Raw genomic sequence first — 20,138 nt, 5'->3', positions numbered from 1 at the left:
TGTGTAGAACAATCAAACAACAAGAATTCCAGCTCTGATGATGACGCTCGATGGAGCTGTCAGTATCCATACCTCCTGCTTTTGAAGAAGATCTAGAAATGTTGTAGATGTGGTGGACGCTTCAGCATCTCCCTGAAAGACAGTACTTGCATTAGTATGGATAACACTAATTAGAACTGAAAACAAACACCAGTGGACGATAACTAAGGTGTATATCAATTGGAAAGCAGTAACCAAACATTCGGTAAAGTAATTACACGATAGAATAAAACTATTACTTGACATGCATAAAACAAGTATGTAGCGGATTAGCCTAGTAAGATTACCTGATACGCGCTAGAAGTGGTTGATAACTGCGACCACGTCAAGGATGTAGAATGTTCTTGCTTCAGATTGAAGGGATAGTCAAGAAGTTGTAAAGGTCAATTAATGATTGATAATGAAATGCCAATATTAAAAATAGCCATGTAAGCCGACAGAATACTTGAAAAATGCTCAATACAGCACAGTTCCCTCTCCCCATATATATATACATTGCGTTTGTGGGTTATGAAATCGAAAAAGAATATATTGATAAATGTCATTATTCAAAAAACTATACACTCATATCAATATCGAAATGATTACAAGGGATATAACACCTACAATATCAATTAATCCATTCGGCTACCTACACACTACCGCAAGGCCTACAGCTAAATCCGGACGCTAGACTCACCGGTGGCGGAATGTGGACGAATAGAGTGGGAATAGCGTTTTCGCGCAATTTCTGTGTCGTTCGCCGTTTATTCTTCTTTGTTACCCAAGAAGTTGTGTACATGTCCAAGGAAAAGTGCCGGCTGCAGATGCGGTATCGATCACCCCTCTTGTCCTGTAAGACTTGTTGGACTCTACTTTCAAGCTCATCCAGTGGATATCCGCAATGTCTGACCCATTCTCTTATTCGATCAACAGTTTTCAGGAATACATGCATTGTAGTTCCTTCAGATTTCGCATGGGTCTTCGAAGGGCAACCGCTAATCGAACAGGCAGGCATTGTTGATAAATCTGAAAAGTAAATATCGACATTATTATACAATCTTCAAGAATAAAGATTTGATACAAAAGTAAATGAATCATACAATGATCAATGCAATGTTTGTTTTGGATGCAGGAACTATACCAGTTCATTATGTGCGGCTTAGTATTTGCATAAGTTGCAGAAATGTATAATTGATGTGACTGAAATCTGAACATGTGACTCGTCCCTTGGATGTTCTGTCTTGCACGAGAAGGAAACATGCTTACATTATAGACTGGACCCCCGAAGGATGCAATTCAATGACAATAGACAAAGATGAAAATAAATAGATCTATTGATAGCATAGCAATGGAAATTCAAGTCAATAGCAATGAGACCAATGAACATAGCACTATTGGGTACTCTACTCGCAAATAGATAAAAATTTAAAAATCTGCGAAATATGACCAGGATACATGGCCTTACCTTGACCAACAAACAGTTGGATTCAGCAAACAGAGCAGTATGTTGCGGGAGAATAGGTGGATGGCCACAGGTAGCGCACTGATGGGTATGCTCGAAGCGGTCACAGAAGTTCACGGATAGCACGACGACGAGCAGATTAGCATTGATCTCAGTGGTTTCCAGGTAGCACGTTCAGGAGTTGACTTGCAAAGCACAAAGATGTTCTCATGAGACATATCGAGTGGTTTTTAAAGTATTAGAAACTGGGGTGTGTTTGTGAATGAATGACGTATGTATGTCGTGGTATTAGGGGGGCGGCCTGCTTGAAGGGGAGGCCTGCATGGAGACACGGGGCCTGAGGGGGCCATGTGACCGAAGGCCCCTTGGCGTGGGACACCTTTTGAAGTGTACATGTAGTTTGGCACCTTGGCCTTTCGCGCCCCTGACAGCCCCCCATGCCAGCGCGCATCCACCGGCGCGAACCGCCTTTGATACAGGGGGGTGGGATGGATGGCCCTGGGGCGTGCAGATAAGGCACAGGAAGACTGCTGAATGGAGACACACTTATGTGGATTGCAGGGGGGCGGCCTGCTTCAAGGGGAGGCCTGGCTGGAGACACAGGGTCTGAGGAGGCCATGTGACCGATGGCCCCTTGGCGTGGGACACCTTTTGAAGTGTACATGTAGTTTGGCACCTTGGCCTTTCGCGCCCCTGAAAGCCCCTCATGCCAGCGCTCATCCACTGGCGCGAACCGCCTTTATATCAATATACAGTATATCGCCTTTATATCAATGATAGTATATCATGGCTTATCAATAACAAATGCCACATACCGGAGATTCTTGGGAGCACAGACCCACACTTCAACCGGTGTATTATAGTGGTCAAGACCCTAAGGCCTGTATAATCCAATGGTAATTGTTAGTATAGATATATGTGTGACTTTTATAGAGACATAACCTACTGAAAGACTTTGAACAAGTGTTATTTAGTGCATGCATTATCGAGAATATGTTATGTTAGCTTAGATAGATAGTGACCACCCTGCTTCACAGCGACCAGACCTTCACCCATTCGGAGCACAGATGTCTGACGTCCATCCTTGAATGGAGACACACTTGATTCATTTAAAAAATCGAGACAACCGTTGTTAAAATATATGTGGTGTTTTATTTTGTATCTTATTTTCATGACACAAAAATACAAGACTTTAAAGATTATACAGGTCAGGTTGCAGCACAGCGAGAGAAAATCCCCTGTACTGACCGCTGTCACTCGGGAACGTTTCTCTAATGGCACGAACGGCACAGGCGGGTATCACTCTTCAAACGCGGTGTCCAAGCCTCCCGTGAAGCCACCATGTAAAGGAACGATAGGCCACCAGCCTGTACCACCTGTGAAAAGGAATGAAACAAACTGTTTTTAAATGACCAAGATACGTTTAATAAACGTTTGTTGTCAATGACAATTCTTGTAACTAATGGCATTTTAGACGGACAGATGCTATCTAGACAATGCACACTATTGAACGACTTACATGCGTTACAATGATATGTAGATGTAATTTTGGATATAGTAGAAGAACATGAAATAAGAGTGGCATGACAAGCAGAGTATACTTACTCGTTACTCGGATTACGAGGACGAACAGTTGCTCGAAGTTCGTGCATAAGCACCATCATTATTCTCAACACGGCCCGTGTGAGGCAGGCTGCTCTCAACTCTGGCATCTCGGTGATGCATTGCGGTCGTGGCTCGCCTTCCGAAATGTAGGCCAGGCATCCCGAGTTTTCTCGGCAGCAGCAGTTCTCGTCCTCAGTTGGCCTTAGCTCGCACCGATTGCATGTGCACCAGGTGGAGACGCCGTCCATTCAACTAGGCCCAGGCTCTTCATCTGTTGATTCCTGCCAACTGCCGTCCGAATCCCCATCGTTTTCGCGTGCTTCCCTTTCCAGTAGTTCCTCCTCGGTATACTCGGGCTCGTACATGTAGGGCATTATTGTAGTCATTGTGTGTTAAACAAACTAAAATAATTGATAGCGGTGGTACTGGTAACTGTTCACACGGGCTACAAGCGGCGAAGGTAGCTGACCAGAGCACTGAAACGAGTCACAGAATACTCAAAGTAACACAGAGAGAGGAATGGAATCGAAAATCTGCTGCTGTGTGTTGTGAAACTGTCTGTTTATACTTATTGAGGAGAGAGGCGTCCTGCCATTTCCATGGCGACACGTCATTAGCTGAAGCGCAGCAAATGTTGACACGAGACGTGCTTTGGCGTTGGGAAATGGGCGGTACGAGTCTGCTGATGACAGGCTCAGGGGCGGGGGAATTGATTTAGTGCCGCAAAAGCAGGTCAGGCAGGGCGATCGGGGAAAAGATACGATTATCAGAAAATGGCGGCTCCCTGGTGCTTGTTTTCGCATGCGTTTAATGGACGAAAACTCGGGTAAGGTCCATAGGAAAGTTTTCTAAAATCGAGCCACTTAGGCTTAAAAAAACATGGCCGACCCGTAGGGACAATAAAAAATGTTACTAGACCATGCCTTTAATAGTAATGGGTTGGTGAGACATGGCAAGTCTGCAGTACAAGAGCAATGTTTTTACCGTACTGCTAATAAGCCCCGGTACACTTAAAGTCTAGATTGGTAAGAACCAACACTTCTTTTTTTCCCTTTTAAAATACTGAGTTGGTCTTGTGGTGGTTGCCAACCACTTTTCTGAGGGTTCCTCCTTTTTAAGAGTGCCTGTACCCCTCTCCAAGTTCTAAGGTCAGTCAGAGCCCTGAAGCAGCATCTTGCTGGATGAGACCCCATGTGCAATGTCCAATGACAAGGAAGAGCAACCATTACCAGGTGAGCGTTCAGATAGCCGATGAGATGAGCCATCAGCCATCCCAACCCATATAGACCATACAATTGCTCTTCAACATGTGTCCAAATAAATGCATCATGTCCTGTGATTGCTTTTCAAATGAAATGCAAATCAAAGCATTATACTGCAAAAATACAATCTTATTTAGTTCGCTGAAATATGCGAAACCATACTTCCTCTCTAACTGTGGTGTTCCCAGGGGGTCTAACCTCTCGCCCTGGCTTTTCTACCAATACCTGGCAACTCTCGCCCACTGCATTGCCATTTTCTGCTCAAATTTCCAGTGCTACGCTGATGACACCCATTTTCAGGCTGCCCTCGGCCACCTCCTCTCTCTCTCTCATTTCTTATTGCCTAACTGCCATTCAAGATTGGTGTGCCGCCAATGATCTTTGTCTGAAAGCCAGCAAGATGGAGATCCTCCTCATTGGCACACCTTCACCATCCTTTCCCCTCACTCTCTGGCCGGCCTCTCTTAGCCTCACAGTTGAGGGTAGGAGGAGCGCCAAGAACCTCAGGGTCATCTTTGACTCCACACTTTCCTTCTCTGCCCACATCTCTGCTGTCTCTAAAAAGTCAAACTTCTGAATGCACCTCCTCAGAGGTAATATGCCTTTCCTCTCCTTCCCCCAGAAGCTCATGGTCTGCCAAGCTCTGGTTCTCTCTAGGTTGAACTATTGTAACAGCCTCTTTCTAAATCTACCTGCATTTACTGACCACCCTCTACAACTAATCCTGAACAGGACTGCGAGACTTGTCCTTGGTCTCAAGCCCTGGGATCATATCTCGCCAGCTCTGGAATCTCTCCATTGGCTCCCAGTGAATGCAAGGATTAAATTCATAATCCTCTGCATTGTCCACAAGGCTTTCGGGGGCCTGAGTCCAAAATACCTTCAGCAATCCCTGCGCAAATACCTCCCCTCTCAAGCTCTTCGCTCCTCTACCTCCAACTCCCTCAGGGTCAGTCATTTTTCAAAGAAATGAGCTCGGTGGTAGATCTCTGTCTTCATCTGGGGCCTCCGTCTGGAACAGCCTCCCTGCCACTCTAAAACTTGAGGAGAACCATCTCTGGTTCCGGAAGCACCTCAAGACCTTCCTATTTGCTTCTGCCTTTGCTCCCCCTGTCCCCTGCTGATGTGTTCTCTCTTGGCATTGTGCACCTGGCCACCCTCTGTCCTCTGGGCCCAGGTATCTGCTCACCCTGCCACCCTTCCGCACTGCCTCCAGGCCACCCCTTGCACTGGGGTCTGAATCTGTACCCATACAGTCCCCCCCTTTTTATCTTCCTGCACTTATCAGACCTACCATTTCTGCTGCCTTAAACCCGGCACTTGCCAATTGCTGGCTGCACTAGCACTGTTTGTTGCCTTTATTATTTATCTGTTTCATTTTTGGTCCGCACTCTCCACTTCTCCCCCCTTCCATGCACTTTTCCCCTCCCCCTCTCCCATGCACTTGCGCGTTCTCAATGTCACTGGGCCTAGTAAGATCGTTGTTGTGTTCTCCTCTGTTCCCCTCCCTTGCCTTGTGGCGCTCTGAAACACTTGTGTACGAGCGCAATAGAAATAAAATATCAATATCAATATCAATACTTTGGTGACTTTTTTTGTTAAGGGATGCGATTTATTGTGCTTCATTATATCATCACCTCTCTTGTTCCCTGGGATATAATGTAAGCCTCTGTCAAAGCTATATAGTAAATATACATTGGACGTTCTCATTATGTGTGCACCCTAATTAACTTGCACAAGATCTCACTACATTGTAGCGCTGAAATCTGCCCAATCGTGCTCCTCACTGCCTTACCTCACTTCCTATATCCTTTGGATGCACGCGCATTCGGGAATTCCATTCGGAAGTCTGTAAGGTAGGCTGCTTTGCGACTTCGCTGCGACACGAGCAGCAAGCAGCAGAATTTTGTTTTCTTTCGATGCTTACTTTGTCTTTTTTTACTTTTTTTACAAATGTTGGTGTGTGAATAACATTAATTGCTTCCATTTTTATTTCACGTTTTTTTAAAAAAATCAAAGCATTACTATCACCATATTTGTTGTAGATGGCGAGACATGTAAGTGTGGATGCAAGCTTATTTATACCTATTACATTCTAATATGTCGCTTCGTACTTGGTTACTAGAGCGTCAGCCATTCCGAAAGTTCCCTCACCGAAACCTACTACTATGATTTTTTCTGCAAAGAAAACAAAAAAGACTCTTGAAATCATGAAGAGCAAGCCTGCAAATGTAGACATTCGTGAGTTATGTAAAGTACGTTCAGACATTGTCTCCACACTGTCTGACACTGCACGTTTTATCACTCCTTCAGATATTGACAGTTCTGAATTCTTTTCTACACAGGCAAATGAGGCGCAAACGCCAGCTATACCTTTTGATAACGTCTCAGATTCAGTATTGTTAAGAAGTGAAAAGGAGGGTACTTCAATACGTTGCAGTCGAGATGAGAATTGATTGTCTCAAGCCTCAAGTCAGACCTTGTTCACGATAAGTGGCTTGCTCATTAAAGACGCATTTTTGGCGAAAGAAGTTGGTATTCCTGAGATTCCTGATTTGGCTGATACAGCAATTGCAAGACTGCTTGAAGCTGATAATGCAGCGGCTCCCCCTTTGAATTGTGAGCGTGGTCCTCACAATGTCTCGCACGTTCTATTTTCACCTAAGTCTGCTAGCGTAGCACTCTGTGTTTGATTGACCCTAGCCGGCCCATAGGACTGGGGGTTTCCAAACAGCACTTTAAGATGAGTAGCAGCACCCTTGAGATAGATGGGGATGCAGATTCGTACTCTTGCACCAAATCAATAATGACAACTCGATGGTTTGTCAAAGGGAGTCTGTTTAATGACAAGTACAAAAAACAGGGAGTTTAATAAATATCAGCAATCGCTCTATCTTCCTTCTCGCTTCAATTCCAATTAATTTCAGAAAAAACATAACATTTATACTAAAAACTCATCATCCCTGACGTATAACTCTCAAAACTTAGCATGCAATTTGATTGGTTCTAGGAAGGTAACTTTAATATAGGTACTACATCTGCATATGGTAACGGCGAAAGGGGATTAGATAAACAATGTCAGGTGGGGAAACTAAGCCCTTCCTTCAAAATGACTACTATAAATGTCACTAAAAGTACGTCTCATTGGTTCTACTAACTATAGGATCCTAGATGACATGGTCCACTATGACTGGGTTGGCATCAACCCCACTCATACTTTTCCATTTGTGCTTACCAGCATGCAGAATAGCTGGCCAGGTGCAGGGAGTTCGTCTGCATCCCCAGCCTCCCTCCCATTATTGTTATAATCAATCATTACCTCAGTGGTCATGTGTCAATTATTTCTTTGTGGTTGGCCTCGAGTCTGCTTCTTGGTTCTGGGAAACTTAAGGCATCTAGGCATGGCAAAGGTCCATGCGTAGCTGTGAAAGTTTCATCCCTTCCTGCTGGTATGGTCACGTGATTCTGACACTGTGAAATCGGCCTTTCCTTCGTGTTATTTCGTGTATTTGATTTAATTCTGCCAGTCGTCTGCCATATGTGGCTTATCTTAACCTTTCTGAACAGGATACTCGGTTCTTCTTCTCTTTAATTGTATCCATCGTTGGCCTATTTCAGACGATACAAACTTGGCTTCTTGGCATGGTTACCCTCGTCTGAGTTTCTCTTTAATTCTCAATGTGTTTGCTGCAAAGCTCTTCTCTTGAGACCTTTAGTAACCTTTGGTTGATTCTGCTCTTGTGCGTAGTGGAAGTATTCTTATATAAAGTGCTTTCTTGGGGTAGATATGCATATGTGGCGCTTGCCGCAATCTATCTTACTACTAAGCATAAGCAAGCCTCACGATTTCTGTGCTTCTTGTGGTTACTTTGCATATGTACACGTTTAAACTAACTGAATATCTTCATCATGCATATGGCATACATTTCTGACCTTTTGACATCAATGGTTTCACTTTAGGCTTAGGATGTCACTTATCCATGGTTTTTTGTCTCTTTTGTCATCATCCTCAGGTTGTTATATCTTCTATCTATGAGTCAGTTTGGGCTCTTATGACATCATCATTCGTCTTCCTTCAGTATCTTCTTATTTTGTTCGGGTATTACATTCTGACAATCATCATTCTGTCTCATTTGTCGATATGGTTTTCTCAATGGGTACCTTACTGTCCAGGTTTTCTTAGGTGTTGGTACTTTAGTCTGATTATTTATTGGTATTTATGCTGTTATTCTGATAGGTACTGGACAGAGGCCAAATGCGGCTCTCAGCTGGTTTATTTGCTCATCATACGTCACATATTTCGGCGTGAATGTTGCTGGTACTTCAAAATGGGCAGCAGGAGTGCGAATTGAGCTTGGCACCTCCTCTACAACTCATTTCGAGTTCACTATCTCAATCTCCAGATATAGTTGAAATGTCCAAACGAGACTCGTCAGTCTTGTCCTTCATTCGCCCAACCCCACGTAAGAGTGGAGTTTCACATAGTGGTTTACAGACACTGTATTTCAATCACGAATTACCTGAACTCCAACCTCCACTACTAGAAATCGCACTCATGGCGATGCATACTACCATCCAATCGCTAACTAAGCTATTTGATACCTTAGATTCTATAATTATGAAACAAAACATACGAATTGACCAACTCGTAGAGTGGAAGGGAACTCTACAAAAAACGGAGCTAACGAAACTGGATAGGCTGCCGCTCAGTCATAATGATTTAAGAATATGTTCATTAAGCCAATCACAAAGCTCTGTACCAAATGTGGGTCAGACAGGCAAAAGTACACAGGCAACAATACCAGCTATCCTGCATATAATATCTTCTGAGACAGCTTCCAGTGTTGAACAAACCCCTATTGTAGAAATTAATGACCTCTCATTGAGGCTAAATCATGCTAGCACTACAATACCTCAACCACTTATTCCAGACTCGATATTTAACATGCAGTCTGAATATTGCAAACATGTATCTAAGTTAGATAAAACAAATGCAACAAAAAAGAAATCTAAAAATGAACAATCAACTAAATCTTCCTCCACATCACAAGTCAGACAGTTTATACAGAAATTTAATGTCCCTAAAACATGAAACAGGATTGCTAGCACCGCATGCTTAAAAAATATAAAAACATGACTAGTGGTATAAACGAGGGAACTCGGTCTAGAACACAATTGCCCATTTCCTACCAACCTTTGGATTATCTGATAACCACGATAGAAGATCATCAGAAAAATACTGTCAGTAAGCCGTTCGTATCCAACACAGACATTAATAAAGACACCCGGTCCCATCAAATAAATGTTGAACAAGATATGAAAAAGGTGTTGAACAATACACTTTTTCCTCAAATAAGAGCTGAAATACAGAAATCCCTTGAATACTTTTTGATTAAAAAAAAGCCAAACAAACTAGGCTTTGTATTGGCGCAGGATCCTACGACATTTAACACTGCGGCTGACAGAGATTTTTCTCAAGGCATCGCTCAGAATCCACAATATTGTCGATTCAATAAAGAGTTGCATTCTCTCCCCTCAAATCATACAAATAAATCTAAGGCCCCAGTACAACAATGGAGAACATATGACAAATGATAGCTAGTCGAAGTAAACTCACACAAGGCAATATCTCTAGCATGTTGGAACACACGCAACATGTTCACTTATGTAACTAGATGTCAGGGATGGCACTCTATTAAGAGTGGCACAGGACACCCAGAAAGGGTTTGGGTGGTTGTGCCAAATAAAGTGGACAGACAAGAACACACACAGCGGAAAGGAAAGAGAACGAAGAGTAGGCAAGAGTAGCAAGGGAAAAGATACAGAATGAATACCCTCTTGGGGTGTATGCAGATATAGGAAAAGAGTATTCCACGAACCTTGGAAATACTCTAGCCTTCTGCACAGTTTGCTATAACAGAGGCCCACGCTGTTTGCTCATGACTTGGAACAGCAGCTATGGGTGTCTGTAATGTAGAAACGAGACAAGGGAAGGGGCAGAGGTTGACTGATGGGAACCAACAGTCAAGCTCTGTACAAAAGGGTCTACAAACAGTACAAGAGAAGATACTACAGACAAATCCAGGGAAGGAGGTGATAGCAAACTAGCAGAAGGAAATGAATGGAAAGTCGTGTAACAGGATAGGATAGCAGAGAACAGTAAGGAACAAGGTTGAGAACTCAGAGGAGCAGGAAAGCAATGAGTAAGCCCACAGGAGTGGGACTGTAAGGTAGAAAGCCCAGAGGAAAAGGGCTTAGGGCAGCAGAGTAAAGAAAGACTGCACGGCAAGGATCCCAAAAAGGGCCGGGCACTAAGGAGTGAACCCTGAGGGACAGGGCCGCAGAATGTAGAAGCTAGCACAGGACTGTAGAGGGCTGCTAGGCCGAGAACCCATCGGAAAAGGTAGGTAGTGGGCGGCGGAGCGTGATAAGCTGCAAAGTAGGAAGGCCCAGAGGACAAGGGCTGTAGGTAGCCAGAGTGAGGTAGGCTGCAGAGCAGGGAGCCCAGAGGACAAGGGCTGTAGGTAGCCAGAGTGAGGTAGGCTGCAGAGCAGGGAGCCCAGAGGACAAGGGCTAAGGCAGCCAGAGTGAGACAGGCTGCAGAGCAGGGAGCCCAGAAGACAAGGGCTGAAGGCAGCCGGAGTGAGGCAGGCTGCAGAGCAGGGAGCCCAGAGGACAAGGGCTGAGGCTGGAAGGCAGCAGAGCGTGATCAGCTGCAATGTAGAGAGCCCGCAGGGCAAGGGCGGAGGCTGGAAGGCAGCAGAGCGTGATCGGCTGCAATGTGGAGAGCCCGGCAGGGCAAGGGCGGAGGCTGGAAGGCAGCAGAGCGTGATCGGCTGCAATGTGGAGAGCCCGGCAGGGCAAGGGCGGAGGCTGGAAGGCAGCAGAGCGTGATCGGCTGCAATGTGGAGAGCCGGGCAGGGCAAGGGCGGAGGCTGGAAGGCAGCAGAGCGTGATCAGCTGCAGTGTGGAGAGCCCAGAGGAGCAGGGCTGTGAGGCAGGGAGCCTGGAATGCTATGGCTGGAGGCAGCAGGGTGGAGAAAGCAACAAGGCAGGGTCCCAGCAGGAGTGAAGGTAAACAGCATACAAGATCCATAGGAAGACGCAAAAGGTGGAGGAAGGACTCTCAGATGCAAGAGGCTGAGCCACTGCAGGCAGCAGCCTTTATACTGCCTAGCCCAGCACAGAGGCAGGCTAATTGGTTGCACCTGGCTAAGCACACCTGCAGGCAATCGGCCACCTCCCTTTCTGTTCCTGGGCTGTTGGAAGCAGGGCAAGTCTCTAGGGCTTCTGGGGGGTGTAGTTCCTTTGATAACCAATAGGAACAGCCAGGAATCGATGCTTGTAGCCAGGTGCATTATGGTATGCGTAGTTTGTTGGAAATAATAATAAAGCACCAAAGTCTCGCAAATGGGAAATAAAGTTCCCAAAGTAAAAATAGATGGATCCAAGAGTCTGTTGTAAGTAAATGATAAATATATAGTCCAAATTGAGCGTAAATGGATGCGCCCATGGCGCAGGCATGACACTAGAGTTCGAGTCTAATTGACTGAGTTGACATACTCGTGTTACAAGAAACATGGCTAGTAGAACAGCCTGTATGGGACAATCACACTATCAATTTAATTCCACCTCTAACCAAAGATAAAGAACGCCCTACGCCAGGCCTAATGATAACCATTAAGAATAATGTAGGCCTAAGTTTACAATCTTGGGCCTCCCTTAACCAACACTTACAACTAGTCAAAATTCACTATTCTGGTGGTGTGATTGCATTAAATTAACATGTATAGAAATCCTGTTGCTTTAATTAATCACAGATTATTTCATGATCTTGAAGAATTACTTAATTTAAGCATAACCTTAGAAATAACAAATGTTATTATTGCAGGTGATTTGAACTTGCAAAACTTGACTAGTGGTACGAAAGAGACAAATGCAGCATATGATCGATGGACATCTCTTATGGACGATCGACATATGTATATGTTGAATGGTGCTATTAGAGGTGTTGTTCCTCCAGCAACCACTTGGAGTCGAGGCACAAGCAAATCCATAATAGATTATGTATATGTGGATCTAGAAACTTTTTGCAAAATTGAAAAATGTGAAGTAGTGAAGCAGAGTAAGAGTGATCATGATTTGCTCAAACTTCAATGTTGTTTGCAAATAAATACCCTCTCAAGATGAACATAGACGGTATAATGAGAATTTACATGTCAACAATGCAAGAACCCGTTTCAATTAGAACGATAAACTGTTAAATCTTCTCAATGAAAATATAATTGAAGCTCAGAATAATTCTATAGATGACTGTATTATAGCAGATGACAAATACATCAATGCTTTTCAGACATTTAAGATACACTCCTCCTTCAATGCTGGTAAGAATTACAAGAAAAAGCACTCATTCGATATATAGAGGTGCATGATCGAAAAAGAGATCTGAGGAAGCAGAAAAAACGAGTGCTTCTGAGGCCTGCCCTTAAAAGGCCAGCTCTCTTGAGATCACTGAAATGTTTATATAACAACTGGAGACGGTCCAAAAAATTCGAACTCCATCAAAAAGATGGCGAGGTGATGTTAAGAGCCGTTTTTGACAAAAATTCTGCACAGATATGGAGGTTTTTAAATTTGGCAACTCATAACACAACTCCCAGTACAAATTAATGGTGTGACAAGCCAACAATGGATTTGTTATTATACAAAATTGTATGCATGTCCGCCCACCAAGGCACACAGCCAGTTGCTAGCTCTTACCTCTGCCTTCCATCTGAAGATTGACGTGGAAGATGTTATAGATTATATCACCAAATCAAGTAACACACGAGCCCCTGTCACGGTCGGCCTCAATAACAGAATGTTTAACCAATATCCACAGGCCTGGGTAAGAATGCTCTATAATATATTTCAACATGTTCTTGCAACCGAAAGAATCCCAGATTCCTTGTGATGGTCAATAATTTTCCCCATTTTCAAGAAGGATGATCGGTCGAGTCCTTCCAACTAAACTACCGACCGATCACCCTTCTTGATGCACCTGGCAAGATCTTTTCTAGATTTATCCTGAGGCGCTTCAATTGTGGGCCATTAGACATCAAAAACGAAATTATTTTCAGACTGGGTTTGTGGCATGCTTAGGTACAGCAATCAACTTACTCACCATCAGCGCAATCCAACATAATTCTTATTTCAGAAACTGAGATGAGCGAACTGGCCAGTTAATCTTAGTGTTTTGATTGAGGCCCTACATACCAACACTGCGTTACAACTAAGAGCTTCCATCAAGGGAGATATGACTACGATGATTGCAACTTATCGAGGGCTGAGGCAGGGATGTACCCTTGCCTCAGCACGCGTTCATTTTTTTAAATCTCAGGTATGAGTCAGGAATTCGAGAACATAGACAGTGATGCCCCAAAGATATATGGTCAACAAATATCGGCCTTATTTTATGCAGATGATCTTGTCTTCATGTCAAAGACACCCCAAGGTCTCCAACGTCTATTAGATGCCTTAGCAAATTATGCTGTTCAAAACTTACTAACAATCAATCTAAATTAAAAAAAGAATTCTGATTTGTAACAACAAGCATAATGCACAATAGAAGAACTGGTTGCTACAGAGTACAACCTTAGAGATTGTACAATGCTAAACATATCTAGGAGTAGTACTTAGTGGTACTAAGAATGATGCAGCATATTTCATGAATCTAGACACAAACTTATCAACAGCAATAGCCCAATCGCTTATTATTCAAGCGGAACATGGAACATTTTCGCTCGATCCAACCATCATATTTTATAGGCAGATGGTTGCACCAATTTTACTCTACGGGCAGAAACAAAGTCACTTACTGAAGTAATGCTGCTGAAATTTGAGGGCCGTTATTCGCAGCGTGTTAGGTTTACCAAATTGCGTACCAGTTGTGGGCATACGTTATGAGATAGGTCTGATCTCTCGTATGCCAGCTATTTATGTTAATTAATGTCCCTATGTAGAAAAAATGTAATGTCTCCTGAATCAGACATGCTGCTAAGTGTTCTCTCTAAATATATGTTGACAACAGCTCATAGGTTTATTCAGAAATGGAAAGATACAGTTATTCAGACTCTAGCACAAGCGGAAATATCCCTGCAAAGGCTAAGTGAAAATCCAAATTCAGCGAAAGCTACGTTGTTGCGAAATGATTGGATTCGCACCAGAGAAAAGTGTTACAAGTATAAAGAACCATATATGCTCAAATTACCCTCTATCTCTCATAGACATGATTTCCTACGGCTAAGATGTAATCTGTGGCCAACAAGAGATATACAAAATAGACGCGGTCACTTCTGTAATCATGAAAACATATGCCGATTTTGTCTGAAAGCTGATAACAAAGACACGTTGCAACACTTATTATTTGAGTGTACAATGTTGTATGATTTACGCACTTTGCACTTTAAAACACTTTTAGAGGAGCATCGTACAGTTACTCTAGAACAATTGTGGAAAATAGTTTTTTTCGGGCCATCTGGTTATATATGGAATTGCTGTACTCCACTTTCTATATGCACTGAAATTGACTTAATACGATTGTATCATTGATGACTAATAATTCTGCCTGGCAATTTGAACTTGTAAACTGTTCTTTACTGAAGATTTTAGGGATTTGATTTTAAAGTTTTTAAGATGTTTGTCTGGATAGAGGTGAATTATTGTATTCTAAAAAGTATATGTAATTGTAAAGTTGATTTATCAGCTATTTCAATTTAAAAATAAAAAAAATAAGAAATGCCACCCCAATGTCCATGTTGCTTCGGGCCTCCGGCTGTAACACTTTGCACTGAGCTGCGTTGAATGCTATTTTTTTATTAAAAAACATAATGCCTTTGTTGCAGGTTTCCAGGGACCTCGTCAGTCGCTTGCATCTGGGCTCCCACGCGGACAAGCTGGTCAAGACCTACAGTGGCGGCACGAAAAGGAAGCTCTCCACGGCTTTGGCGCTGGTGGGGAAGCCGCAAATCCTCCTGCTGGTGAGATACGCAGTCCACACGGGGGTGAGGGGGGCGGGGGGGGGGGTATTCATAGGTATTGGACATTGCCTGAGCATGCAGTGTATAGATTTCGCCTGACTAAATGAATTATATATATCTTGTCGCTATATTCGCAATAATGAAAGTTTATAAATAAGATACAGGCTACACAGCTCGTCTATAACTAATTTGTAGCAACAAGAAGTTTATTGTTAAAAAGACACAGTATATGTTTCCTGTAACAGCGTATGTGCACTTGGCTGATCTGATTACGTGCTGTGGCTGGTGTTTTATTATTGCGTTCAGCTGCTATGCCTTATTTCTTGGCTGCACCCTAGAACATATCGTCCTCGATTTCTTAGAGACAACAGGTTTTTTTTATTAAGGTTTGGATTTCAAAAGGTTATGAAGCTATACATTTTAAAAAATAATCATGACAGGCAAACCTTGGAACATATATTTTCAGTTTTTTAGAGTCAACATGTTTTTTTTTTTTGTATTAAGGTTTCTATTTCAAAAGTTATGAAGCTATACATAGAACGCTAATTATACAAGCCATGAAGGTGTGCGCACCTATAAAAAGCTAGCAGAGACCTTGTTTTTATGTAACGCTGGCCTAAAACGCGCAGGCGCAGCGAGACTTGCTTAAAGGAGAGATGCGGCCTCGCAGATGTAAGAGCCAATGTTTTATTGTAACAAAGGTAGCAATTACACTCTGATTACGGATTATTAAACCTCTTTCATTACCTCTCTTCGCAAAGCCCTGGGAACTGCGTGGGGTCTAAATGAACCAATTAAAAGAAAAGCGACGATAGACTATTGAAAGGAGTGCTTGTGCATTCACCTACTCCAGGAGACTCATGAGGCAACGGCAGTGATGTCACTTCCCTCATGGAGGCTACCTCATTCACGACGCAGCGAAAACCAGCCTTAGACGCTCATCCATGCGTTTGCATTCAACCTGCCGGACACGGGTTTGAATCCCACCATGGCCATCTGTCCCACTATTTCATCATTAGCAGGTCTATAAATGGACCGATAATACTTTGGATAATGTTTACAGCGCTTAAAAGAGGGTGGAGTCTGGCATGAAGCACTACTTAAAAATGTGATTTCATTCAAAACAGGTATACTTATTATCTATAAAATAAATTGCCTGCTGACTGCATAAATTGCACGAGGGCAATCACAGAGTACCATTTGCACCAGCGCAGCTGAGCAAAGATACTCTCGCAAAATGCATGTGTGTTCTCGCCATTTTGGGGAAATGAGGATCAAAGGTTTGAAATGTACTAAAAGAGACTTGCAATTGTAGTGATCTAGAGCGAATTAAACATAGTAAAGCGAGTTTTGTAATACAGAAAAGAGCAGTTGTGGGGTAATCTTCTTGTTGTGATTAATATGTACGCCCCGATCCATGGCCAGGCTGTGTTTTTGGAGCATGTGCTGCTAGACAAGGAAATGCACATCTGTTGCCTGTATCATACATGACACATGACCATCACAGTGGCTAGGCCGAATGTGTTTGCTTCTCCTGAATTGGTTCACTAAACTCTTCCTATTAGTGACTCAGCCAAGGCATCGATAAGGATCCCCCCTACCCCCTTATGCTCTGCACCCTGGGAGACCTTGAGATCCTCAGGGTGGTGGACTCAAAAGGTATGCCTCATTTCCCTGGAGGTGTAAGCAAACCCAGAGGATGGTGGCCGCAGTGCCCCATTGCAGGTTGCCCAGCCACTTGCAAGTGAATGATAAATAGGGATCAGAGGGCTGTTCACTGGCACAAAGACCCTAGTTTGCATGCTTGCATTACCTTAAAGAGGTTCTACAGCTTATCTTGACAGATAAGTCTGTATATGGTCTTAGAAACTCTCTGCCCAGAAACGTAGGGACAGCTGAGATCAGATCAGGCGAGGATGTGATTGGAAGCCTGGAATTCCAAGCTGAATCCTCATTTGATGTGTTCGCCCAGGAAGAAGCCCAAGAACGTTTAAATGTGGGGATCTCCAATGATTTGGTGGCAGCCACATGTTTGAAAGCATGCAAGTTTGGTATTGGAGTATGAGTGCACACTCATCGTCCAATATTCCTATAACATAGGTACATTAACAACTGAACTTCTGTCAGTTGCTGAGAGGGGTGGACTGGCCTACAGGGAACTCTGGAGATTTCCCGGTAGGCCTTGGCCTCTTTTGTGTGGTGACCTATTTTATTTTCCAAATTTCACATAGAAAAAGGGTTGCGCTTGCTGAAACCGTGGAACATTGGGCCACTTTTAAAATTATTTCCAGGGCATCTTTTGGTTCCCAGCTCACCCCTGCTGAGATGAGTCCTGAAGCACCAAGAAGCAACATGAAATGAATGCCTGCAGGATTTCGGTGCTTTATAAATACATAAATAAAATAAAATAAATAATGATCAGCGTGTGAAGATCGGCTCTGGCAATCTGCCCAAGATCACACTCTGCCCTCTACGTGCTGCAGTGATCTGTGGATCTAACCCTCTTCTGGCAGTGCTCCCTCTAATTGACCTGGCTTGACTAGCTTGGTAACAAGCCTCTTAGACCCCATTGCTCCCAGAAGATGCCCAGGTGCTTGCTCTGCACTTCCTGACTTAAATAGGCAGGAGCTCCGGATGACTGAGGCCTGATAACAGGTAGAGCCAAATGAATATTGTTAAATAAAATTGTAAACTGAAGGAATATTCATCAAATACCTCTGAGAGTCAGAGGAACCTCAGGCTCACCTGTCCTGCCGTGCTGCTCCACATTACATACCACATGGCTACTGGACCATTTCGTCAGCTACCAGATTTGTTCCCCCCTACTGCAGCATCTGGTCATCTTTGCCTTTAATGCAGAATCACCTCTGGTAAAGCATTTTGTTTTCCTTCACTTTAATCATAACCACCAAACCAGAGACTGTGTCTGTGGCTAGTGAACTGTGACTTTTTAAACCCCTCACAAATGTTTTGACAGCTCGCAGTTGCGTTTGTCATAGCTACAAGCGCTTACTAATTGCACGGCAAGAGTTGAACCCTATGTGAGAAATGCATCCCTTTTAGGGGAAACATTGACTTGGACATTCTAACCCCACTTGGTGAATCATGGTACCCCTTGATCTCCCCAGGGTTCCTAACCTGCCAGGGTTACAAGCTTAAGACATTAACCTATGCCTCTTTTAGAAGGTTACTCACTTGCAATTTTGCTTTGTCCCTCTTACTCCAAAGTAAGATAACACATATTGTAATTGTATATCTATAATGTTCTTAATACCCAGAGGTTTCTAAGCGCAGGCCCGGGGATCGAACCTGTGTTGCTCTGCATCGTCTTGCTTCCAAGGCGAGCGCATTGCCCCTGAGCTATCCTCGTGGCCCATTTTGTGCCCATTCTTGTATTTAATGTCATAAAGTGGTATTACGTGCACTTAACCACCATGTTCCCCCTTGAGAGTTTATCCTTATCAGGTCCACCACATTGACCACTAGTAGTGTCATGTGCTTTTGAGTGAATCCCTTGTGATTGGTTCTGGGTAGCTGTTTCTCGCACTCTGACAGATAAAACAACTCAAAAACGAAATATGGATGCTGCAAGCATACGCACACCACTTTAGCACAATTACAGTATTTTGTAGCTGGTGCGTGGTTTCCAGTCCCAAATTAAACTGTTTTTTTTTCTTTTCCTGTACCACCTTTATTAATAGTTCCTGCATTGACAACATAACTTTTGTGAACATCAGACATGACATGATAGGTTAATTATAACGCGCTTAATACTCAGAGGTTTCTAAGCGCAGACCCGGGGATCGAACCTGTGTTGCTCTGTGTAGTCTTGCTTCCAAGGCAAGAACGTTGCCCCTGAGCTATCCTCCCGAGATGAACGGAACTACTGCAAATAGTTATACTCAGAGAAGCAGCAAAGCAGAGGCACATCATCCCAGCCTCAGTGTAGAGACATCGCGAGAGCCTGCGCTCTCACGAGATCTCGCCACCCGATCAAGCTCCGCCCCCGCGCGCTTCGCGCGCCCTATGGGACGAGCGGGAGGACGCGAAGGGGCGTCCTGCAGAGCTCTCGGGCTACGGGGCCCGCTCGGGACACAGCTTGGACTTAGACCATCCCTGCAGCATTCTCTCTGCCACTTTAGGCCCGTTGGCCTTTATCTTTAATGCACACGTGTTGGGTGCATACTGCATGAAACTGGTTAAGTAAATAAATACATCGTCACCAGATCAGAGGCTCCTGTCTTCATTGAAAGAATTATACAACATAAATTGGCGACGAGGATCACCACCAGAACCCACGGAAAAACATGCAAGGAGCAACGCCACTGCCGCCATTTCTCCAAACTCCAGGTAGGCCTGCCATTCCATGGCCACAATGGCAGCCCCTATTCACGACATACGTGGAAGCTCTAGGAGGGGCGGGGTTTTCAGCGGCGAGGCGCAGGGCCATGCTATTAAATGCCCTGGGAGTGGAAGGACAGAGAATATTCGAGAGTCTCACTCCGATACCTGTGGCTGGCGACAATGACGATGTTTTCAAGGAGGCTGTCAGGAGAATCATAAAAAGGTTTGCCAGTAAAGAGAACACAGTGCTCCACCGAATACGGTTTTACACACGAAAGCAAGAAATATCTGAACCAGTCGACGATTACGTCACCAAGCTTAGGGAATTAGCGGCGCTGTGTAACTTTGGCAACAACGCGGAGAGTTTCATTTGTGACATGTTGGTCGTCCACACTAACAGCCGGAAGGTCCAAGATAGATTTATTG

At 43.8% G+C, this 20,138-nt stretch overlaps 1 protein-coding gene across 1 annotated transcript in view; it reads left to right on the top strand.

Annotated features, from left to right (window-relative positions):
• The window catches only part of ABCA13 (ATP binding cassette subfamily A member 13), a 2,251,223-nt gene that overhangs the window by 1,973,609 nt on the left and 257,476 nt on the right, over positions 1–20,138 (top strand). Inside the window, exon 43 of the mRNA XM_069613428.1 lies at positions 15,234–15,368. Within this exon, the coding sequence (XP_069469529.1) occupies positions 15,234–15,368 (135 nt within the window). The remainder of the gene's footprint in view (positions 1–15,233; positions 15,369–20,138) is intronic.

This window comes from Ambystoma mexicanum, chromosome 5p, assembly GCF_040938575.1.
Source record: "Ambystoma mexicanum isolate Mex_15411 chromosome 5p, UKY_AmexF1_1, whole genome shotgun sequence".
Lineage (NCBI taxonomy): Eukaryota > Metazoa > Chordata > Amphibia > Caudata > Ambystomatidae > Ambystoma > Ambystoma mexicanum.
This window is presented reverse-complemented; position numbering and strand designations above follow the sequence as displayed.